This window comes from Rhamphochromis longiceps, linkage group LG11, assembly GCF_057381845.1.
Source record: "Rhamphochromis longiceps isolate RC_006_pf linkage group LG11, R_longiceps_female_GT1.1, whole genome shotgun sequence".
NCBI lineage: Eukaryota > Metazoa > Chordata > Actinopteri > Cichliformes > Cichlidae > Rhamphochromis > Rhamphochromis longiceps.
Genome location: NC_140567.1, coordinates 26,584,207 through 26,609,706, shown reverse-complemented (window position 1 = coordinate 26,609,706; position 25,500 = coordinate 26,584,207). Strand labels below are relative to the sequence as shown.

The 25,500-nt window shown below is 38.7% G+C and overlaps 2 protein-coding genes across 2 annotated transcripts; both read right to left on the bottom strand.

The window, feature by feature from the left end:
• Positions 1-41: 41 nt before the first annotated feature.
• On the bottom strand, positions 42-8,971 carry LOC146659355 (hemicentin-1-like). The gene is made up of 15 exons (XM_085423360.1): positions 8,762-8,971; positions 8,249-8,545; positions 7,291-7,572; positions 6,923-7,186; positions 6,431-6,703; positions 6,052-6,303; positions 5,658-5,933; positions 5,292-5,543; positions 4,874-5,158; positions 4,267-4,542; positions 3,395-3,670; positions 1,839-2,090; positions 1,387-1,671; positions 1,025-1,264; positions 42-580 (listed from the first exon to the last, which is right to left on the bottom strand). Exons 1-15 carry the CDS (start codon positions 8,811-8,813, stop codon positions 492-494), a joined length of 3,651 nt encoding a protein of 1,216 aa, XP_085279486.1. The 5' UTR covers positions 8,814-8,971; the 3' UTR covers positions 42-491.
• Positions 8,972-17,354: 8,383 nt separating this feature from the next.
• On the bottom strand, positions 17,355-21,590 carry LOC146659354 (uncharacterized). The gene is made up of 5 exons (XM_085421858.1): positions 21,533-21,590; positions 19,062-19,319; positions 18,250-18,537; positions 17,889-18,164; positions 17,355-17,807 (listed from the first exon to the last, which is right to left on the bottom strand). Exons 1-5 carry the CDS (start codon positions 21,588-21,590, stop codon positions 17,686-17,688), a joined length of 1,002 nt encoding a protein of 333 aa, XP_085277984.1. The 3' UTR covers positions 17,355-17,685.
• Between the last annotated feature and the right edge of the window lie 3,910 nt (positions 21,591-25,500).

Below are 25,500 nucleotides of genomic sequence, written 5' to 3'. Positions count from 1 at the left end.
AATGGGACCATTATTATTTTAAATATCCCACTTAATAAAATCTCCAAAAAATATATTATGTTGTCTTTTTTTATTCATTTTTTAAAAAAGTAATCAATCAATCAAATAAGGTGAATCAAGGTATAATAAAACATCTACGTATATATATTATTAACATGGTTAAATGCTCACAGTGATTATAATTTGTAAGGAGTACACTTTCCCTGCTTTCCTTTTATGAAACTATTCAAGTGTACTCACTGAACTAGCTCCAGGGGAGTGATTACAATGACAGTATTAAAACTAGCGAAACTACATTTTACTGTTAATAGATATAATATTGAACATAAAAAAAAAATAGGCATTGCACTAATTAAATAATGTGTATGTCTAACATTAGGATTATGGACTGCGCTATGTTTTCTTAATCATTGTGCAGGAAGATTGTTGTCAAAAAACAGGGAGCGAGAAAGAAGCCTTTCATTCTCAGAAGACTTAAGAGTGTGGAGAACTCAGTTGAACAACACAGGCGCAGAAAAGGCAAACAGAACCATCATCATCAGGCTGCCTTGGTATGGGAAGTGGATGGCAGGGGCGTGAGCTGGGGGTGGAAAATATGACAAGCAAAGAGACACGTTTGAGGTTAGGACTGAAAAAGAAAAACGCTTAAAGCATATTTGCAAATTTATAGCACTGCCTGTGGCCAATTTTAAAAGATGGGTGCGATCATCATAGTTTCTTTAAATGCTCCACACTACAAAGACGTCGTTTGGCATTAACGTCTCAAAATCTTTTGTACATTTCACCTCTATTTTTCTACGGAAGCGTAGAGCTGCCACCCAGGCAAAAGAAAAATAGAAGTATGTCACGTTATAACGTGACATACTTCTATTTTTCTTTTGCCTGGGTGGCAGCTCTACGCTTCCGTAATTTTCTTATGAGGTCATAGGTTATAGTAAAATACCCGTTGCATACCCGTTGCTCAACAACACTAAAGAACTTGTTAAAGAAAAATGAGTAGAGATAAGATGTGTGGTTTATTCACCTGTGACTGTAAGATTTTGGTACATTGTGATATCAGTCACGGGGTTCCATGCCTTGCATATGTAATTCCCAAAATTCTGGCTGGTTGCAGGGAATACAATAGTAGATGTGTTCTGTAGAGGTGTTGACAGATTGTTGAAGAACCAGGAGAAGTCACACGCTGGTCGAGAATCAGCCTGGCATATCAGGGACACGTGCATGAACATACTTGCACGGGAAATGGTCAGTCTGACTGGGCCATCTGGAAAAAGAAAGATTTCGTTTGAATAATGTACTGCAAAATTATGAATAGTGTTTCCTTGGCACACAATTCAAAAGAATATTGGGCAGATTACTCAGAACTAGTTCTCAATAAACACTCACAGTTCACCAACAGTCTGTACTGGGGGCTCACATGATCACCAGCCTTATTGGTAGCAACACACTGATATGTCCCTTCACTGTCCAGTGTCACTGGGGTGAAATGCAGCATGTTGTTTTCAGTATTATAGGACGCATATGAGTTATTAGAGGGATTAGTGTTAAGCTTCATGTTGTCTTTCATCCAGTAGATCGTGTCATAGGGCCCAATAACCTCACAGGTGAGAGTAAAGTTTTTAGTGTCGATTGGAATTGTCTTGTTTTTGATCATCACTGACTCTATGGCCTCTGTAGACACAAATTACAAGGTGTTAAACACAAAAGAGCATGACATCTTGACTGGAGTACATCCCCATGAAATATTTAGACTTTAAGAACACAATAAGAATTTGTATTTGATCAGTTTCAGAGCCACATGTGCAACAAATTTCCCAAAAATCTTAAAGTGTTCATACCAACAACTGTGAGCGTAGTGGAGTTTGTGCTGTTCTTTCCTGTCACATTATTAATGGCCATACATGTGTATTCTCCACTCATGTTGAAAGACAAGAGGCTAGTTGCATACACTGACGTGTTGGACACAATTGATCCATTGAACCACCAGCAGAATTGGCTGAGTGGCTCTGACATGGCAGAACAGCTGAAGGCGGCTTGACGTCCTGTTTCAGCAAAAGCTGGCCCATAAATAATGGGCTTTTCTGGACCATCTGTAACAGCAAAAGAGGATAGGTGACTCTAACAGTAAGAATCTAGAGTGTTAACTTTTTTGTTAACTACAAAGTTCTTTAAATTGTGCCCATGTTGGACTCGTGCAAGTATCCTTCTTCAACTTGCGGTTAAAAATGTGGTGATGGATCAGCATGATGCAAAAGAGACTGACACACCTGTCCCTGATGAATGTTCTTACAGACGTTTTGAATATCTGTGCCGCTCCTGAGGAAATTTATTGTCTAAACTTTTGAGCAACAAGCAACACTGGAGTATTATAAGTAAGTATAATACTTAGTAAGTAAGTAATAAGTAAGTAATTTAGTAAGTAATAAGTATTATAAGGCAAAGATAACACTTTGAGTTAGTATGAGCTACAACCGAGCAATTTAACATTATGAAGCAATTTCATAGTCCTACCTTTAATGCAAAAGAGTAGCCTACCTGACTATATAGCATGCAAATTTGTCTTTTGAGCTGGGTAAAGTATTATCCAAATTTGGATAGGTTCTGGTCAGCTGTGCAGTTCATTGTATATTTATTGTGTTGACTCCTGTGTCTTAAGAGACATTGTAGTTGCAACACTAAAATACTCTTTGATAGTTTTATCATGAAATTGGTCACCTGTGTGTCAAGTCATCATGTTTTTCACAGCTGTGTGGGTACGGTTCAGCATGTAGTGTGATTGCTATCCACACCAGAGCATGTAACACCAGTGCTTTCTCAATGAAAGCTGACTTTGTAAAATTGCTGCATTAAGTAAATTACTAATCTATAATTAATGTGAAGCTAATACAAATTGAGGTGCACTTTTTGTAAAAGTGATCAATCAGGCAATAGTAGTTAGGCATATGAGAAGCAAGTCTGCACATTATGAACATTATGACCCTTTTTGTAGAATCCATGTTTTAGAATGGTAAATGGCCTGCATTTGTATAGCGCTTTACACTACATTCAGTCATTCACCCATTCAAACACTGGCAATGGCAAGCTACATTGTAGCCACAGCTGCCCTGGGGCGCACTGACAGAGGCGAGGCTGCCGGACACTGGCGCCACCGGGCCCTCTGACCACCGCCAGTAGGCAAACATGGGGTTAGTATCTTGCCCAAGGATATTTGGCATGCAGCCAGGAGGCAGCCTGGGATCGAACCACCGACCTTCTGATTAGTGGCTCTGCCACCTGAGCTACAGCCACCCCAACTGAAGAACCGAAATACAATGGATTTACCTAATTTAAGGTGATGCACCATTGACATTGAACCATTTAGTAGCATACATTCTATACATTCTAATATACTCACAATTGATAATGAGGTTATAAGCAGGGCTGGCCTTGTTTCCAAAAGCATTAATAGCCATACAGCAGTAGTTTCCATTATCATAGCGCTCCACCATACTGAGGTGGAGCGTCTTATTTTCCATGTAGAAAACAGTTCTGTTTTCATCATGCAGTATCTCCCCATTCTTCATCCAGTAAATGTATTCAGCAGGTCCAGTTACATTGCATGTTAAGTTATATGAATAACCTTCTATGGCCGGCATCATTGGTGCTTTTACTTCCACATTTTCTATTTGATCTGCAAACAAAACAAACACAACAGTCATTTAGTCAGAAAGACATGACAAAGGTAACTTACATCAAAGCTGTTGTTAAAAAGGTCCAGCAGTGCCCACATTTAACCTTTAGTATGAGCCCTCAAATACTCCAAAACTGGTATGTTAACCGCACTAGCAAAGGCAACACCATCCTTTAGCGCATCTCGGTGAGTTTTAAATGGCCCACGGCAGCCACACAACAGCCTATTGTCCCTGATGCCCTCTGGTTATAGACATAACATTGATAAATCACACACTGGCACGCTATGGAACACTTTCTTTTTTTTCCAAAACCCGCAAAGCATGAAGAAATGAGACAAACACACAACACACATGCACATAGATATGCAAGTATAATTTAACATCTGTGCATTGTCTTTTATTTACTGCCTTCTGTAAAGTTTCATACGATATTGATATGTTTTATGTATTTGTAATTAATTTTTCTGTGCCTGAACTTTTGGTATTTCACATAACTGAAATGATCTGAACTCCAGATAATTGACTTGCAACAATTATCTTGAAATGTTAAAATCATATCACTCAGTTGCGTAAATCTTTAAAATATCAAACTCACAGATGACAACGAGCATGTAAATAGCGCTGGGCATGTTTCCAGCAGCATTAATAGCCAAACAGTAGTAGTTTCCAGTGTCATATCGCTTTACTGGATTAATCTCAACTGTCTCGTTATCCTTGTGGAAAAAAGTCCTGTTGTCTTCATGCAGTCTCTGCCCATTCTTCATCCAGTAAATGTAGTCAGCAGGTCCAGTTACATTGCATGTTAAATTATAGGCGTAACCTTCTTTGACAAAGGTCACTGGTGCATTTAGTTTTACATTTTGGATTGGATCTGCAAACAAAGCAAACCACATAACACTTAATTTCTCTATTTAGCTGCCATTCCTCTTTCTAAGAAGGAAAATAAATTAAATACACTTTTTGCATCAACCCAAAAACATGTTGGCTGTTTTGTTAAGTATTTAAATCCCCAAAATGTCTAAATACTGCTAAAAAACATATCATGACTCTTCATTTGGATCTTCCTTACAGCAAACATTTTCTCAGGGATGTAGATATTAAAACAATTTGTGTCTAGCATTTGAAAATGAGTACAAAATTAAATAAAACTAGTTTTCAAAAAAATAGAAAAAACACATTTCATTGCTTTCTGTCATGCTCACAATTCACCAGTAGTCTGTACTGGGGGCTTTTTCGCTGGCCAGCCTTATTGGTAGCAACACACTGATATATCCCTTCATTGTACGTTGTCACTGGGATGAAGTTCAGCATGTTGTTTTCAATGTTATAGGACATATGTGAGTCATTAGAGGGGTCCATGTTGAGCGTCACGTTATCTTTCATCCAGTAGATTGTGTCATAGGGCCCAGTAACATCACAGGTGAGAGTAAAGTTCTTAGTGTTGATTGGAATTGTCGTGCTTTTGATCATCACTGACTCTATGGCCTCTGTAGACACAGAACATGAGAGTTGAGAGGGTAAGATGTCTTTAGTGTTCTTTATTCTTGGAACACAATAGCAGCCAGAGTCATATGTTAAAAATGTTTCATCTAATTCCTCTGAATCCTAAAGTTTTCATACCAATCACGGTGAGTGTCGTGGAGTTTGTGCTGTTCTTTCCTGTCACATTATTAATGGCCATGCATTTGTACTCTCCGCTCATGCTTAATGACAACACATCAGTTGTATAGTCTGATGTATTGGCCACGATGGATCCATTGAACCACCAGCAGAACGTACTGGGAGGCACTGACTCGGCAGAACAGCTGAAGACAGCTTGATGTCCTGTTTCAGCAAAAGCTGGCCCATAAACAGAAGGTGTTTCTGGTCCATCTGTAACAGAAGAGGAGATAGATGAATATCTAAACAACTATAAATGTAAAACTTAAAAATTGTTCATTTAAACATGACACTCAACTGCATAAAATCTCTAAATATTATACTCACAGTTGACAAAGAGCATGTAAGGAGTGCTCATGTTCTCTGAAACGGCATTAATAGCCATACACTCATAATTGGCATTATCATAGCGCTGCACCATTCTGATGTGAAGTGTTTTGTTATCATTGTAGAAAACTATTCTGTTGTTTTCATCCAGTGGCTCCCCCTTCTTCATCCAGTAAATGTAATCAGCAGGTACATTTGTGTTGCATGTTAAATTATAGGAGTAACCTTCTTTGGCAGGCATCATTGGTGCTTCTACTATTATGTTTTGCAGCGGCTCTGCAAACAAAGCAAATCACAAAATAGCTCTTTAGTTCTCCCCCGAGGCACCTGTCTCCTTTTTATGAATGAAAAGTTATTTTGTGTACACCAAAAAAAATGGTCACGTAAGTCTTACCGATAACAGTAAGCATTATGTCTGCAGTGCTGTTTTTGCCACTGATGCTGTTGAAGGCCACACAGAGGTACTTTCCACTCATGCTGGTTGTCAGAGATGGTGTGACATACTCTGACTTGTTGGAGACCAGAACATTTTCGTGGTACCATTCATAGATGCTGGGAGGATTAGATGTTGCATTGCAGGTGAATGTGACGTAGTCTCCTGCCTTTGCCAAATTTGGTCCCATGACATTTGCTATCTCTGGTCCATCTAAACACATAAAGAACACCACAAATTACTTTCACTGAAAAATGCTTATGTGACTACAAACATTCAGATAATACAGAACTGACATCACAGTGATAATCGTTATGTTAATAATGATACAAATACTTACAGTAAACTGTGACTGTGAAGGGGTCGCTGGTTTGGTTGCTTACAGAATTAAAAGCCTCACACTGATAATCTCCACCATCTGAATGCTGGGTTGAACTAATAGTCAGTGTCCTGTTGCCCGTGCCAAACGTTGTTTTATTGTCAGCAGAAATAAGTTGATCGTTTTTCCACCAATGAATGATGTCAACAGGTCCCATCACTTCACAGCTCAAAGAGAATGTCTCACCAAATATTGCTGGTTTGGCAAGATTCACCACGACTGCTGTCACAGGATCTGTTGGAGTTTAGTAAGTAATTTAAATTCACTCAAATATTTGACCTGAAAAAATATGGCATGTTCAACTAGATAATTCCTCTGCACTGTACAAAGGAAAAGGCACAAATCACAACTCTTTCTCTTTGGTCTTAATGGTCTACCAGCTCAGCAGATCTAAGCAGCAAAGTAAAAAATAAAACAAAATAAATTTTTAAACAGATACCAAACCAAACTTACCCACAATCAGGATCGTTGCTGTGTGGCTGCTGAATCTGAACGTGACATTATTGTGAATTAGGCATGTGTAATTTCCTGACATGCTCTCGTTAACTTTCTCTAGTTCAAGCTTTGGTTCAATTTTGTTTAGGTACACTCCATTAACCATCCACTGGAACATTGCTGGAGGACTGGACACCGCTGAGCATGACAGTGTGATATTAGATCCGCCTTTGTATATACTCATAAGGGGCATGACTGTCATCTCCGTGTTACTTGGGCCGTCTGGTGACAGAACAGGGCATAAATTGTTTTAGAGGTTATTGTTGGGACAGCAGATTGTTTTATAGATTGTATGCATGTATTGGTGTCTTTTGGTTAGAACTCACAGCTGATAGTCAGATTCACAGGGGCGCTGATGTCATTACTGACATTATTAGACACATTACACTTGTATAGTCCTTGATCATAGCGGGTCACGTTCATGATAGTGAGAATGGTGTTTCCACTGCTGAGTTGAACTTTTTCATTGGCCGTGATCATTGAGCTCCCATTGAACCACTGATAAGACAGGGATGTACCTTTGGACACACTGCACATAAGTACTGCTGTGTCATTGAACTCCACCAGGTTGGTTGTGCTTGTCTGAACGGTCACATTTGAAACAGACTCTGCGGAGAATAAAACAGCAAGGCATTTGTCATGTTTTATTTAAGCAAATGTGTCCTCCACCAAATATATATGAAAATGTGACCCATATGTTGAAATAAAGTCAGGTTCAAGATAAAAACAAATAAAAACAAAACAGTCTTATACAAAATGGCCTCCTTGGGTGACAGTATTGGTCTGTTGATTTGTCAGTCCAATTCTTTGGTTCATCAAGGATATACTTTAATTTGCATTTACCTCTTAAAATTTTTGTTAAACAATGACTTGGTGTGATGTCGTGTTCTGAGTTGGTATTTACCCTGACTTTTATCAGTTTGATGTAAAACCTTTGTTGTAACAATTGTTGAAAATCAAGATCAACATATTTTTGATAGTGTTATTTAAATTTATAGTGTAATTGTTTTCCCTTTTTTTCTAGATAGATATGTCTACAATGTGATAGTGTGAGTTGTTTTTCTCCTTAACATAATGGAACCAAGAGACTCTGACAATGCCTCTTTTCATAAATCATAACAAAGTTAATTAATTATAACAACAACAACAACAACAACAACAATAATAATAATAATAATAATAATGACAATGATACAGAAATCGTGCAAGAAGTATAATGTAGGAAGTGAAATCTTCTTGAAATCTGTGCTGGTGACTAAACAAGAAAAATGAGAGAGCGCTTACCTTCAACTGAAAGTGTTAACTGAGAAGAAATTTCATTGATTAGATCCTGTAGTGCGTAGTTTCCAGAGTCTTCCAATTTTACTGAGTGTATGGTCAGTGATGAAGTACTTTGGTTAAAAGATACTCTGTCACGCCAAGTTTTGGAAATAGCAAAACCCCCATTTAGTATTATCACAATTTGGCGGGTGTTGAATAGCCATCCGCCTGAGCTGACAGTGTAATTGCTGCTAAGGGTAACATTGTTTCCCACTGCGACGGGGTTCTCAGAGGCATATAATGTCTGACTGCATGTCACATCTAGAAAGAGAAAGCAAGTAAAATATTCAGTCGCCACGTAGTTGTCATCCACACACTGGGACAGAAGTAGTTACAAAAGTACTGATATATGTCAAAGTAGTATATTTAAAGAATTTTAATTGATATTAGGATCTATAAATTGTCTAATTCTCTGACCCTGTAGTTATTGTAATAGGCAATAAAACTCATTGAACTTCACTTATCATTCAGTTTTACCTGTGAAAGTTACTGCAGCCAAGAATAGGATGAACACCACTGGAGACTCCATTAAGCTCCTTGGTATCCTTTCCCTAAACTTGAATCTGGCTTTGATGAATAAAATCCTGTGATATTCTCTGCTACCTGCCTTCAAATCAGCTAATATTTACTCTGTAACACTGCAGCTCTCTGTGTTCTTGATGCAAATGCCTTCCCCTGCCTTCACCATCATCATACCACCTCAAAGTCATGACCACACCTTGTTTTACCCTTTTATATTGATGCTTTACAGGTGCACACCTATGAGTGTCCATTTACTGTATACTGTTGTTCTGCAACTTTTTCCAACCAAGGAAACATGTGGAGAGCGTTTATAATTTTAACACGTGACTCTGTACCTAGAATGCAAACCAAATCTGTGGAATCTTGGTCTCTGAACGTCATTTTAGTATTCTCATAAAAAAGATGAGTCACTTCCTCCCACAATAGAGATGGAAACCACTGAATTGGACAAAATAAAAACAAATTTGGGGTTAGGCATTTGCAGATTCAGCTATGATGATCCATCCAAATCTGTAAATGCCTTCTTATTGGATTATTTGGTTATGAGTTGCACCCAGAATATCAAAACTTAAAGAATTTGTAGAGGACAATGGACTCTCTGTCCCACTATACTGGATCGTCTCCTTCTCCTACTTTGTTTACAGTAACCAAAGAGACACGGGATAAATGCACTATTCATCTGTAAACAAAATTACAATTTTCTTTCCCCCATAAGACTAGAATAAAAATAAATAAATAAATAAGTTTCACAAATACCTCTCACAATCAGCTCAATTTTTTATTTTCAATATACACGATATCTGCTTTTCTTTTTTTGGAGCACCTAATAACATGTGGTGTTAAAGGCTATAAACATTGAATCGATTTTAAGCGAAAATAAACCAATAATAGGGTTGATAGAGCAAGGAAATGGCAAACAAAGACATGATCACGCTACACATAAAAAACAAGGGTGTTGCATTCACTAGCTGAGGTCACATCCTAATTTAGGTATGACAGTATTTCTAGTAGATAATGGTGATGGCTGCACTTACAGCCACACAGTGGTAATAGCCACCATATTAGTGTAGAGGCTTATACATAACATCACATTCACATTTGTCTTTCTTCAAATAGGAATTAATTTACAGGACAATGAATAACTGGATTTGGTTTAGAATTAGTTCACATATCCACATAACACAGTATTCTAAAATAAGTGTGCACATTTTAGTTTACACTGTTATGTATGATTTAATCTTTGTTTTCTGAGTTACTTTAGTTGGAGCTGCTCCCGTCCCTTGATTGAGAAGCCAACAGGTGGAAAAGGGGCAGAACAAGCCTTGATGGAAAGCTGCAAATTGGCTCATTTCATAATTTAGGACCATGTGGGGTAATTGGAGTTAGGTTTTGTGTGTTTTACCCCTTTTTGTGCTTTTGTGGGTGATCAGCCATTGTTAAGTTTCCCCTTTGTCTCGTTAAGTTAGTTCAGTTTGTTTCAGTTATCAGTATGGTTTGTCAACTTTGAGTAGAGTTCTGTTATTTTGACCTCTTTTATGGGCCCAAGATTTTTGATTCTTTTTACATGATTTAACCAATTATTTATTGGGGTTCAATAAAAAAATCCTTTTTTTTTTTTTTTTTCCCCTTTAACCTGTGCCTAAGTTTCCTTCGCTGCTTGGTCCATCACAGTGAACGTGCTATCATCTGTGAAAAGCAAAGGGAGGCAGTGCTCCACAGTGAACACAGTTTGTGTTGAGAAAAAACAAAACAAAGTTAGTTTGGAACAAAACCAAGAAGTACTGATGTTGCTGTTGTAATAGTAACAAATGCACTTGCTATGAGCACATTTGCGGTGATGTCGTTTCTTATGTTGGCGTGATTGTTGAAGGCCAGACAGCAATATGGACCACTTGCTGACATGTAACAGCTTTGAACCCACTAAAACTGAGCTGGATGATTGGAGAATGCAGAACAGACCGCAGACAGATTGGATCCAGCTAAAAAGGAAAAATGTTCGGTCCGTTCATTTTGAGCGCTATGTTATCTCGTCCATCTCAGAAAAGCAATGACAATTAGGCAGACGAGAGACATACAGAAAAATAAGAACTGTGTATTGAAGCTCAATGATTATATTAGTATATAAAACTGCAGTAGTAGTGAATATGCTATTGCCCAACTCACAGCTGATGGTAAAGTTTACTACATGGTCACAGCAGGTCACACTGATCACAGAGAGCGTTTTCATCAGTGAGCTGAGCTCTGTAACTGGAAGTAACCTCAAAGCTGCTGTTCATCCAAAAGAAAGAGATTGGAAGGAGAATAAAATTGAGCACTTGATGATTGATGAGCTGCGGAATTCATTCAGACTCTTAGGTTCACACTGATCAGCACATAATTCATTCTGTGGTAGCCAAACAGATGAAAATAAATGTTTACAAATGTACTTCATAACAATGAGTTTTTGCAGTAAGCATACAGTTAAAGTGTATTAATTGTAATGAATATTAATTCTAGTTATTCTTAATTTTAATTATTAAATATGATAAAATACATCAGTACTTACAAACAGTACTTATAAATATCTGAATATATCTGAATATATAACTAATATAACTAAACGATGACTGTGCTTTACACCATCATTGTTTCCTAAACTAATACCATCATTAGCCATGACGTTTTAGGACAGTATACAATACAGACAAAGCAAAAACTTTACGCACGAATTTAGCCATATTTCTTTTATTATTTGATTATTTGTTTTTGTGCTTTAATTACCTTAAAATAATTAATAAAAAAATATTATATATAATCCCTGCCATAAGTATCAAAATATTTTGGTCTAAATACCCTACATTGTTTCTCAAATTGCTTTATCTGAACATTTAAACTACGACAAAAAGCCAGAAACAATGTGACAAGCTGAAGTTCTCTGCTTTATTCATCCATGTTCTGGCTGGTGCCTATCCCAGCTCACTTAGAGGTGGGTTACACCCTCGGTCATGACAGAGCTAACATAACAACGCAGACAACCACACCCTCCCATGCTTAAAATTACCAATTAACCAAATAGGCATCTTTGGACTGAGGGACGAAGCCAGAGCACCTGCAAATAACCAGATGCAAACAACATGTAAATTCAAATAAAAGGTGCGGTCTGAGCAGATTCGTATCATTAACCTTGTTGCATGGAAATGACCAGTGATGGGAATGCGTTACAAGCAACGGCGTTATTTTTTTCAGTAACGAGTATCGTTACAACGCCGTTACAGTTGCTAACAAGAAAATGCGGTCCGTTACTATTTGTCAACAAACAGACGGTTGAAGCTGTGTTCGGCTTACTGCATATCAATTGTGTTAATACAGTATGTCAAAATGAAAACATAACTGTAAATTCAGACACGTGAGGTTGTGCTGAAAAGGATGATACCAAACAAGGCAAAGTAAACAGTTTTTAAAGGTAAAATGTGGTTAAAAATGGCCAATTATACCCTGGATCCCAGGGGGTTAAACATTTTTTAAAGTAAAGCAATAGTTACTTTTCAAGTAATTACTTACTTTTAGAATCTTGTAACTCAGTTACTAACTCAGTTACTTTTTTGAAGAAATAACTAGTAACTATAATTAATTATTTTTTCAATATAACTTCCTCAACACTGGAAATGACGATTGGGATAAAAGAAGCATACTAACATACTTACTTACTTTGGACAGACACGGGGGCAGGCAGAAACTAGATGACACTGCAACGTGACGAACAGCACACCAAAAACAACAAACGGCAAAAGCACGTAGACATACAGTAAGGAACAGGCTGTTTTTCTCTTTGCTGGTTGTTAGTCCAAATACCACGAGACAGGGGCCTCCTGAATTCCATTAAACCTTTTCCAATATTATTTTGGGATCATTTTTCATTACAACAGAAACCTGTTCCAGTAAAGTGTTTAGTGCAAACAATTCATCAGCATATTTTTAAAGTTTTTCCATCCCGCTTACCCTCAGTGTGTCGAAATGTTTTTGGTCACCTTACAGAACTGTAAGAATTTATGGCCAGTGTTCACAGTTTCTTTTAAGTTTGCTTTGGCTTTTTGAATATGTCATTCATTATGGTGCCTTTATTTGCTCATGGGATTTATCTTTGTTCTGCCTCACATTACACAATTTGCTGCGTCATTTAAAGTCATTTAAGGTTAGATAACTTTTCTTTTTTTTTTCCTTACGTAACATTATCAGAAACTGGACTTCCACAAAAGATGATTTCATTTTTTGTAAAACACCCACATGCATTTCATCTCATAGTATTTACTCAACACTGATCACAGTTTATTCAAAGCATACTTCAGCATTCCCAAAATAAAAAGTGAGTAATAAATATAATGCATGAAAGCCAGGGTGAAGGGTTCAAGTGTCAGAGTGACTTGCTGAAATGTTTCAGAATAAATGATAAACTTTTTTTTTTTTAAATTATGCTAATACTAAAAAGTACAAATAAAAAAACACTTTAGGAAAAGCTCTTATATTTTTTCCCAACCTTTCCCTGAGACTTTATGCTTTCACATTTACCTTAAATGCTTGTGTTTCAGTTATAATGTTTGGTGAGAAACTACCAACTTCAAACCATTATTAATAAACAAGTTGAAATTCTACAAAAATGGTTCTCCCAACCTTGAACATCAGCTCTTACTTATCTGTTCTCACCTAAAACTGTAAGGGTAGTGTTGACCCTAAGTTGTGGGACAGATGTGACGGATCTAAGGGTGAGCGCTCCAATGAGGATGTTGACAGACGCCCTCCTACTGTGATTTGTAAAAACCGCAACCTGGCCAAGCCAAGTAAGGATGAGGAACTTTCCTGCTTGCTTCCACTTGCTTCTTATCTGCAGGTGGTATAGATCATCTGGGTTTCATGCTTGTCAAACTTCTCAGAAAGGTGATACAATTTTTAGAAAACTGTATTATTTCAGACAACCAATTGTTTTCACACACTAAGAAATACTCTTTCCCACGTTGGATGTGAAGCACAGGCAAACCATTATGCCCCTCTCAATAGCACTGAGTAAACAGCGGGTGTATTGTTTGAGCTATGACGGGACGAAGTTCAGCATCTGAGCAAACCTGTGCTGTGTATACTGGCCAAACAGAAGATGTGATTGATGTATAGGTCATTTGTAGATTTTAAAGGTAAGTGTGAGGGGCCCTGTTGACATGAAATTATAGTCTTAACTCTTTAGTTCCCTATTGCTGATCACTATTCACAGTCCTAGAAAAGAAAAAACAACATTTGATGAGCCATGGCAGAGTTTTATAAAAAACCTTATGTTTTTTTTTTACAAACAAATATGATGTAGTATAGCTGCATCCTGCATTTGATAATGGTTTTTGTACACATCATTTTAATGCTAAGGGTGAAATGGTGGGTCTAATTTCAGCCAGTGAATGCAATACTTTGTAGTTTAATCTACAAATTTTTGACATAACCAATAGCCAATAGTTAGCTAGCTAATCAATCAAATGTAATGGAATTAAAAGCTAAGCTAGGTACTTAATCATGTTTCACTATTTGGTTTGAATAAAGTATGAACTACCTGTCAGACTTCTGTGCCATGAACTAGCTGTAATGTTAGCTAGTTCATGGCTATAGGAGTCTGGGTCAGTTGTAACAGCAACAGTCTGGGTTAGTTGTAACAATAATGCAGATGTTACAACTTACCACACTATTACTTTAACTTATATTAAACAAGTTGGGGCAACGACATCAGCAGAGAGAGGTTCACTGGTCACTTTTGTATATGCGGTTAATGCCATTGGCAACACAATTCCTCCACTGTTTGTGTTCCCACACATACATTATGCAGACCACTGTGTCAGAGATGGACCAGTAGGAAGTACTGGTAGTGGAAATAAATCAGGATGGGTGCAAGAAACAGATTTCCTCATCTTTCTGAAGCACTTTGCAAACCACACCAAGGTAAGCCATGATAAAAAGTAATGGAATTGCGATGCTGGTGAACAACTACATTTTTTCAGCTTCATTGTTATGTTCAAAATTGGTGCAAGAGTTGTAGGTTATAATGCCCACTGAGCCAATGAGGCCAAACTCAAGGAAGACCAACCAAAATTAATGAAATATTCAGTTGCAGAAAATTCCATAATTTGTCTTTTTTGGGGGGTTGGAATATGTTCAAAAGCTAGATTTCTGCATTCTGTCACACACACACACACACACACAGCTACATAAATGGCTCTAAGTGCATTCATGTGTTGAATAAACAAAGATTACATGTTAATATTTTGTCAGTACCCTTATTTCATTGTGTTACATTTCACCCCAGGATATGTTACAACTAACCCAGACTATGGGGTTAATTGTAACATTTCACTCTTTGTGTTTGAGACCATACCATGCAATGGGTAATTGTGCTGCAGAGAAAATAGCTGCACTATTTAATAGCAGAGACATGTAAATACTTTGCATTACATTTTGAATCCACTACCTTAAACGAGCTCCAATTTACAGACAGAAATGTCAAAAATGTTACAACTATCCCCGGTCTCCCCTACAACTGAGTAAAAATACAACTTCGTCAGAAAAGAGTATTACACTTGGTGTTATTGCACATGTGTGGGTTTGTGTGTTTGATCAGCTGCAAAAGTCTTTATTGTGGAGTCTGACAGCAGTGGGGAAGAAAGACCTGCGAAATCTCTCCGTCCCACACCGTGGGTGCCGCAGTCTCCCACTGAAGGAGCTGCTCAGTGCTGTCACAGTCTGCTGCATGGGGTGGGAGATGTTGTCCAACAGGGATGACAACTTAGCCACCATTCTCCTGTCACTCACCACCTCCACTGGGTCCAGAGGGCATCCTAGAACAGAGCTGGCCCTGCGGATCAACCTGTTCAGTCTCTTCCTGTCCCCGGCAGAGATCTTGCCACCTCAGCAGACTACACCGTAAAAGATGGAGTTGTGGGAGAAGTCTGCAGTGTAGATGGTGAAGACAAACAGAGCCAGAACCGTTCCCTGTGGGGCAAAAGTATTCAGCCCCCTTGAACTTTTCCACATTTTGTCACATTACAGCCACAAACATGAATCAATTTTATTGGAATTCCACGTGAAAGACCAACACAAAGTGGTGTACACGTGAGAAGTGGAACGAAAATCATACATGATTCCAAACATTTTTTTACAAATCAATAACTGCAAAGTGGGGTGTGCGTAATTATTCAGCCCCCTGAGTCAATACTTTGTAGAACCACCTTTGGCTGCAATTACAGCTGCCAGTCTTTTAGGGTATGTCTCTACCAGCTTTGCATATCTACAGACTGAAATCCTTGCTCGTTCTTCTTTGCAAAACAGCTCCAGCTCAGTCAGATTAGATGGACAGCGTTTGTGAACAGCAGTTTTCAGATCTTGCCACAGATTCTCGATTGGATTTAGATCTGGGCCAGTCTAACACATGGATATGTTTTGTTTTAAACCACTCCATTGTTGCCCTGGCTTTATGTTTAGGGTCGTTGTCCTGCTGGAAGGTGAACCTCCGCCCCAGCCTCAAGTCTTTTGCAGACTCCAAGAGGTTTTCTTCCAAGACTGCCCTGTATTTGGCTCCATCCATCTTCCCATCAACTCTGACCAGCTTCCCTGTCCCTGCTGAAGAGAAGCACCCCCAGAGCATGATGCTGCCACCACCATATTTGACAGTGGGGATGGTGTGTTCAGAGTGATGTGCAGCGTTAGTTTTCCGCCACACATAGCGTTTTGCATTTTGGCCACAAAGTTCCATTTTGGTCCATTTTGGAATTAATCTTTTTTTGAATATCTTTTTGTTTCAATAATTTAAAAGAGAAAGTACATAACAGACATAACATAAAACACCAACCTACATTTTCTAGTTTATAATTAAACACAGGATATATATACATATACTACAGAGATTGCAGCATTTCAACTGAAACTACAATGAGGTTAACATGCAAATGTTGGTTTCTTTTACAACAAAATGAAAGCAGATGTTTTAGTTTCATTTTTCCCACCCATTCTTACGCCTGACAAAGCAACTGAGATATGACAAAAGAAGAAAAGAGAAAAACAAAGGTAAAAACCTCAGTCGCTCTCAGTTTGCTTAGTGTGGTTGTCTTCTCTGCATTAATTGTTCACTTTCAAAGGAACATGAAACAGATTGTTGAATCACTGACCACATGCGCAGAATTGACGTCACACAATTTGTTTATCAAGCTGACTTTACAAAAGTAATTTTTCACTGAAGGAGTTACATCCCAGTGAAAGAATTTTTAATAAATCTTGAGGTTTGTTTTTGAAAAAGACAAAACAGTCAGAGTACTTATTGCAATATCATTCACAGAAATATTTTACATTTTATGTTCCACTGTCCTTGAAATCCAGTTCTTCTGTGTTGTTAGTGACACCTTGTGGTTAAATTAAATTAATTACAGTGTACGTTTTAATTACAAATGGCTTGTAATTAAAACGTACACTATAAAGGAGCATAAAGAAAATCATGTGTCAACTTTAATTGTTAAATAGGAATCAACTCCAACTGTGACTTAATGCACATAATTTATTTTTCATATGCGAGTTCAGATGTTTTACAAAAATTCATAAGAAAAAACACTGCTTCTACTTTTCTAACATTTGACATCACATATGTTTCTTTTGCACAAATAATAATAAACAGAATAAGCTGCTGCAGAAATAAATAGCGTGGAAAATATTCACACTAAAACCCCCAAATCAAATTTATGTTGTTTTTCTCTGGAGTGTAAGTCTGAGTTGAAAAGTTTTGTAGATATCAGCTGCATTTAGTTGTAGTAACTATTCTATGATAATCCATGGTGTAGTCATGTGTTTATTTGGGCATAAAGCTGATACTGGGGTGAACTGTCTCTTTAAAGTGAATATAAGTATACTGTTTCTAGAGCCCAACCCAAGAGGACCCACATTCCCAGACTGAGGATTCCTGCAAAAAGTCCACTAAGCTGCATCGCCTCCGATCCAGAGATTGGGATATCTGTTGAGAGAAAAAGAAAGTAATTGAAATTGATTTAGCAATAAGAATAGAAACAAGCAAGTGCTAAAAAGTTGTGCGTACCTTTAACTTTTACCATCTTGGTGGCCTCAGCAGAACGTCCAGCAGCTTTATTCTCTGCAATGCAGGTGAAATTTTGAAAAGTCCCAGGTAGTGAAGGAGTCCACCTGACCTCATTTTTATGAACTGAAAAGTAGGTTCCAACAGGGAAACCTCCCCTGAACTCCCACCTGACGGTGCATTCCACATTTAAGGTGCAGCTAGTCAGGCAGGTGAACTCACTTAACTGACCAGGAAACACAGTGTCAGGTCCGCTAATGCTGACGTTCCACTGATCATCTGCAAAAGATTAGAAAGCTTGTTGCAGTTATGACAAAACACAGCCTTTCTTGTTCTGGTTTAACCTCTGTATCCTTGTACTTACAGCTGAGTAGATAGCCCAGGCTGACAACTGTTGTCTGTGATGTAGGCAGATACGTTTGACACTGGTAGAAACCAGCATCAGAGGGCAGCAGGGAGTCAAAATGAAGTGTGAGGTTGTTTTGCTGAAGCCACATATTTTCACGCAGGGTCACCTCTTGTCCATCTTTATACCAGACCAGGTCTGATAGACCTTGTGGATCACCAAATCTGGCATCATGGCAGATGAGATTTAATGACTGGTTGAGAGATGGTACAGTGTTCAGCGGACTGACTTGTACAGATATTTGATCTGTACAAAAAGAAAAAATACGTTTTTAATTCATAAAGTGAGAATAAAAATATGGACAGTAGTGTTAAGCCACACCTCTTAATCTTTGCATTCAGTTGTCCCAGGTGTGTAAAGTCAAGCACCTAGCCATGCAGTCTGCCTTTACAAATATTTGTGGAAGAATCTGTTGTTCTATAAACATCACTGAATTTGAATGAGATGTAATAACATGCCACCATTGATAAAAATCAGTATGTGGAATTTCCTTCCTCTTAGATATTCCCTCCTGACTCAATAGCTGCAGAGTTTTAAACCTCCTTTGGCATTAGCATCAGCTGAAAAACCACGTGCCCAGGGCCTCATGACAGGGTAGGTGTAATCTGTAGGTAGCAAAGTAGTTTTGTCCATGTAGTGTGTCCTAATTATGTGTAACTCATACACTCACCTTGTTCCTGTCATCAAGGCAAACATTTTAGAAGTACAGAATAAAAGGTACCTTTGTTACTTTCCACTATTTAATGTGACATTTAACTTGATGTACTCACTTGTAATTTCTACAATGGTGTCAGTACTTGTGTAGACTCCTGTTTGTGGGTTGAAGACAGTGCAGTGCAGTTTCACTGTATCATCCAGTCCATCTGGTGTCCAAGTTAATGTGCTCCCGTCGACTGTGCTGGCCTTAAAGGACCAGGTGTAGATGCAGTTTGGAAAACAATTAGATGAGCATGTGAAAGTAGTGGGGGAACCAGCTGTCACCCTGCCAGTCCAAGAAATCTGCACCTTGGTCCCCAAACCTGGTAAACCTGAGGGACAGAGCAGTCAGGATGGCTGTAACACATACCAGTAAAAGCCACTCTGTGTCAATACTGGTACAATACTGGTTAAAAGCACAAAATAACTCAATCTGAGAATTAAATAATATATAATTCATTACTCCATAATGGATATCTATCTGCATAAGTATCAGTTAACTAAACAGGAGTTCAGACGTGTGTCCAGACAAACTTGGCTGGCCCTTAAAAATGCATCCTTTTAAGGCCCTGGGGACCAAAAATGGTCCCGCCCCAAAAGTGCAATAGAAAGATTATATATTCATATTTTTTTCCACTTTAAATTGGTCAGTCTTTTAAAACTACTTCTCCCTGAAATATTCATATAAAGTTTTAATTATATTTTCGTTGTTTTAACCATTTAAATCCCAGTTTTATTACATGAGCGCCCTGTTTTTTTAGCCCCAAAAAACAAAAAACTAAATATTTTCCAAAAAAAACCATTTGAAGTAATATTTGTTTGTTATTATAATTAGGCCTTTAGATGGACCAAAGATTGGCACCAACATTCATTTCGATCCACTTTTATTTTTTTTGCAGGAGCAGATTTTAAAAAATGCATCCACCTTTATGCCTAAGGACAATTCCCCAAAAAGTGCTATAAAAACTTTATATATTCATATTTTTTTCCACTTTAAATTGGTCAGTCTTTTAAAACCACTTCTCCCTGAAATATTCATATAAAGTTTTAATTACATTTCGCGGATTTTAACCCTTTATATCCCGGTTTCGTCACATGAGCGCACTGCTTTTTTTGCCCCAAAAAACAAAAAACTTGAATATTTTCCAAAAAAAACATTTGAGGTAATATTCAATTGTTATTATAATTAGGCCTTTAGATGGACTAAAGATTGGCACCAACATTCATTTCGATCGCCTTTTTTTTTTTTTTTCAGGACCAGAAAATGGTCCCCAGGCAGGCAATGCTGCTCCTCTAGGCCGAAAGAAGTGCATCTTCCCGGGGTAAGTCGCGACGATCACCGGGGCACGATCACCGGGGACTCCTTTCTACAGCACACACGTCCGATACCACGTGACAACAAATACGTCATTTCCTGTTGACTAAAAAAAAAATGCACCCTCTCACGGCCCTAGGGACCGAAAATGGTCCCGCTCGATCAGCGGGCGAAGCCGCTGCTGCACGCCGGAAATGAGGCTTCCTTTCCCGCAGGTCTGTCTAAGCAGCCCGCTGTTTTCCAGCAGGGGTCAAATGTGAAGCAAGGGCGCCACCCGGTGGACAAATAAAAAAATTACAATTCTAAGGCCCCTAGTCCAAAACGGAACCGAAATTTAAGTAATCACCAAGACGTTAACGGTAATAATTCTGCAGTGAAAAATAGCGTTTATAATGGAAGTCAATGGGGCCGCAAACGGCCCCTAGGGCCTTAAGAGGATGTGTATTGTTAGCTTAGCCACTGAAGCTAATTTAAGGAAGTCAGACCTGAATTTTGAAATGAAATTATGCCAAACTTGTTTTTAGAGAATTTGGCTATATTCCATTCAGCACAGTGCAAATGGCTTGTAACTGAAAAACTAAAATGTACAAAAATGGTCCCAGGGTCTCAGTGGGTTTAAGTGCGAGAAAAAGATGATGTAAGACATATATTAGAATCAGCAGGTACTCAAAGCTGTCAAGTGTAGTTCTTAACCTACATGTATGTGATAGAAGGAACGACAGTATTCAAACGTTTTTTCTAAGAGCACATTTGAAAAAAAAGGTTTTGCTGCTTCCACAGATGTATGGTTAAATATAAACTTTGTTAACATACAAATAATAATGATAATTTACATGAAAACAGAAGTTAAAGAAGCAACTGTCTTTCAGCAGTCACTTAACTTAATTAACGTAGTCAGCCGACCTGAGTGACCGAGGAAGGCTGTTGCACAGTTTGGGCACAACAACCTCAAAAACAGGATCACATAATATGAAGAAAAAGCTACTTTTCAGTCCTTACTCAGTTAATTCATTCCATGTATTTTTAAATCAATATCCAAAATCTTTACACTCAGAAGACGTTATGTATGGATAAATGTGATAAACATCTGCTAAAATAAAACATGAATCAAAGCACAGAGACCCTTATTCTTGGGCCTTATGTATCAGTTACTTTGTTACTATTGTCATTCATGTTCATAGTCAGCATTTAAAAGAATAATAACAGTGAACACAAATGAAATGTTCTCACCCATAAGTGCCACCAGCAGAAGACTCTTCCAACAGGATGTCACAGTAACACTCGCCATGTTTGACTCTGCTGTAGGGTTGCTTTACCTTCTTTGTTTTTATAACAGCTGTGAGTTACTGGGAGGAAGTTTTAAATCATTTACTAAATCTGTTAAAACAGTGCAGATTACAGTCACACTTTGATTTCACAACTGATGTTGTTTAATACTGGAATTCCCGTGATGATGAAATCAGCAGAAGGTGGAAGTTCCCTGAAACAAGTGAGGAAAGAGGTCAAATAGAGTTCAAAGAATGGGTTAGATTTTGTTGTTGTTGTTTGCATGTATTATTTTTTTGTTTGGTTTTTATTTGTATTAATGCATGGACTAGTCAAAAGCTGCGTGAAATTGAAGATGTTTATAGTGCACTCCTCAAAGCACTAAATGGCACTGTCTCACAGGAGTCTTTTAATTCTGGTTCCTTCTGCCTCTAAATAACCTCTGTATTAAAAAATATTCACCAAGAATTACCTGGACCTTTTGGTTTCTCTCAACAAGCCTGCAGATGGGTAGTAACACAGTAATAATGCAACATCCAACTATATATTTCTGTTCTCAGCTAATATTATATTTATCTTATCTTTTCTAGCCCTCGTGAATCTAAAACATTAGTCCTGTGATTGACACTTTGAATGTGATTACATAGAAGATAGAGTATGAATTATGAAATATACCTAATTTAACTTCTGATGGCAGCACAACGATAAGCTTTTTATTATGTCAGATGACATAGGGGTTGAGTCTTCCCTGCTGTCACACACTAAGATAATTCAGTAATTATCATTGCTCAGAGAGGTGGGGCTTTTGAAACAAGGGCAAAGACAAGCAGTAAAAGTTGCTGTCAGTCTGTTACTGGTATAAGTACAATAGAAAAAAAACATTGTAATCTATGCCATGTAGACAGTACTGTGCCAATATCTTGAGTCATCCCTCACGTCTTTATAGTTTGTTTCCAAAGAAGCCAAACTGTCTTGTCCTTTTTTAAAAAGTGGTCTTGGTCCAGGCTTTCTGAAAGTCTTTTAGAGCTCTTCAATTCTTGTACCTGACCTTTTTTTTTTAAAAGGAGTGTTTACTTTTTAATCCACCGAATTAAAAACCATTCAGCATTACGAAGCACCTAACTCAAAGGATGACCCAGTGCTGACTACACTTAGCAAAGAACCAATCAGAAATTCTATTTTTAGACACTTAGTCAAAAACCCATAATTTCTTCCCATTTCTTTAGTTGAATCTAGGAAAAATGTCAAAAATAACAAGTTTTACAATCACAACATCACAAAGGCAGATATCTAACACTGACTTTCAGGCATGAAGAAGCTACAGTAATATTATTCAATGAAGGCCTGACAGCACAAGTCTGGAAAAACACCACAACAAAATACAGTATATAAAATACACAAAAATCAGTGGAATGGTAGGGATAAGATGCAAGCCTTCAACACTGTAAAAAAAAAAAAAAAAAAAAGTTGCTAAAACTTAAAAACTCAAGGCAACCGACTGCATTTACGTTTTTAGGTTCTGATGGATAACTTATAATTTCAAGTTTAGGAGATAAGTTGCTTTAGCTAATGTTTTTGTGTTGACAAAATTAATAATTGTCCTTTTTCTCAACTCATATTTTATTGTTTTTGCAACGTATTTCCTAAAGTTTACACAACATATTTTGTTTTGCCAATCAATTTCCTCAAGTTTAGAAAAAGTATCTTTCATAGTTTTCATGAGGTGCTCCCTGTTGTACCAATGAATGTTTACACAGTTGATTTTCAAATAACTTTGTGTTCAAACACAACTGTCACGGTTCTGGGTCCGTCGGACCCAGTAGTTTGAGTTTTATTATGTTTTGGTTTTAGTTTGCATCAGGGATTGTTTTCTTGTTCTCTTGTAGTGTTGATTATGATGATGTTTATTATTTGAGTTTCATGTTTCTGTGGTGTTTAGGATTTGTCCTTCAGTTGTGTCTGCTTAGTATTTGTCTAGCTCCATGTGCCATTTTCTGTCTGTCTCTCTATGTCGAGTTTGTGTCTTAGTGTGATGGTTGCTTGTTCCTGTTTTATTGTGATGGTCTGCGTCTCATGTGAGTGTGTTCAGTTTTACCTTTGTCTCGTCTTGTTGATTATTCCCAGCTGTGTCCACCACCTGTGTGTAATTCCCCTGTGATTCTCTGTGTATTTAAGTCATGTCTGCCGTCATTGTAGTTGCTGGTCCGTCTGTGTATTCCACCCTGCGTCATCTGTGTGTTTCCCTGCTGTCAACCGCCAAGTGTTTCTGCTCATGTTCAGGTTCGTGTTCTGTAGTTAGTTTGTTCCCAGTCTAGTTAGTCATAGCTCCCTTTGCCGTTTGTATTTACTTTCATGCTCAATAAACCACCTTCACGACTGCCTGCGTTTGGATCCTCCTTCATTGCCTCCACACGGCTCACCTCACTCGCCGTGACAACAACTGCACCACTGACAATGTTGACTTTTGAGATTAGCCATTTTTAACATACTGACAACATTCAGCCACAAATAAAGTCCTTCCAAAAACACAAAAAAAGTCAAATTTTTGTAACAAATGTTACTCATCCAATTTTAAAGGTGGTGTTGTCAGACAGAATATCAAACCTATCTTGATAGATAGTCACTAACAAACAGATTCAAAACATCAGATGGCAGGATGTGAACAACTTCTATCTGGTTTCCATACAGCAAACAACTTTCAAACAAATTTTTCCACCACTTGTCTTTTAATAGTAATGGTATCAACACTCCAATTTCCTGTGAAGTTCAGTATCGTGCCACATTTGTTATAAAACTAGTACAAATGTACCTAAAACCAGATTATAAAAATTGTTTAAAACAGCTCAAGTTAGAATAAAACCTTTCACATTATTCACACTCTCATTACACATACATATAGGATCTTGGGGGTGGGCACAATCACGGAGTCCAAATTACCATCAGGGTGTACACCTCACCCCTGGCGTCGTTGCCCACCTCTCAATTTTAAATACACTTAGACATTAAGGGCTAGCAGGAGGGACTATGCGCTTACCTGCTGCTCCTTGGCAGGTAGCTCCAAGCCCTCCTGGGTTTTAATTGCACCTTAGAACACACATGCATCAACACTACAATGAGCGGGTGGAGGGAGGTTTGGAGTCTTCTCCCACCCCCGTTCTCTGCGGCCTGCTGGAGCGGGAGGGCTAGGAGGAGTTGGCCGTCCGACTGCGGTCTGGGGTGTGGGGCCTCCCTGCTGCTACGGAGTCGGGGTGGTCTGCCTCTCCCCACCGCAGGGAAAAGGGTAACACCACCTGGGTCTGGGTGCAGTTCCCCCCTCCAGGGGCAAGGGTACCTAGACCCGGTTTGTAGAGTACGCTTGGGGAGTGTGATCGTGTGTACAGCGTCTCTTTATGTCTGTCTCCACGTTGGTTGAGTGTGGAGTATGTGCACATGAGAGCATGAGGGTGGGAATGGATGTTTGTGTCTGTGTGTGCCTGTATGTCTGTGTCTATATGTCAGGTTGGGTATCAGACGCCACCTCTCTGGGGACACCTCAGGCCCTCCAAGGTTTGGAGGCCTATCTCCACCCACCACCACTTCCCCTGCCGGTGGCGGACTCCCTCAGGTGTCGGTGCGTTGGTGGTTCTTTGTGTCTGGGGGTGGGCGTCCGGGTACACACCGGCTCACTAATTTGCGGCTGCTTATCGGGGCCTGGAGCCTGGGGCTCGCTCGGGCCCCTTCGGAGGTGGGGTGCCCCCGGCCTCTTGGCCTGGGGCTCGGTCACTCAGGCACAGCTGGGGGCCGGCGGAGCTCATGGGCGCGTCACTGCAACTCCCCCTGGCTTCTGCTCCGCGGCTGCTGAGTGAGCCCTCATCTGGGACTCTCCTCAGCTCTTACTGGAACAGTGGCGCGGCTGCCCCTCTGTTGGTCTTCCATGGTCTCTTGTGTTCTGG

What these genes read in the sequence shown, in the direction of transcription:
- LOC146659355 (XM_085423360.1), bottom strand. Translation starts at nt 8,813, where the DNA reads ATGGAGTCTCCAGTGGTGTTCATCCTATTCTTGGCTGCAGTAACTTTC. An exon ending in TTACATGCTCTTTGTCAACT is followed by an intron (nt 5,544 to 5,657) that starts GTGAGTATAATA and finishes CTTCTGTTACAG; the next exon opens with ATGGACCAGAAACACCTTCT. An exon ending in GTACAGACTGTTGGTGAACT is followed by an intron (nt 1,265 to 1,386) that starts GTGAGTGTTTAT and finishes TTCTTTTTCCAG; the next exon opens with ATGGCCCAGTCAGACTGACC.
- LOC146659354 (XM_085421858.1), bottom strand. Translation starts at nt 21,590, where the DNA reads ATGGCGAGTGTTACTGTGACATCCTGTTGGAAGAGTCTTCTGCTGGTG. An exon ending in CACCATTGTAGAAATTACAA is followed by an intron (nt 18,538 to 19,061) that starts GTGAGTACATCA and finishes CTTTTTGTACAG; the next exon opens with ATCAAATATCTGTACAAGTC. An exon ending in CCTGGGCTATCTACTCAGCT is followed by an intron (nt 18,165 to 18,249) that starts GTAAGTACAAGG and finishes AATCTTTTGCAG; the next exon opens with ATGATCAGTGGAACGTCAGC.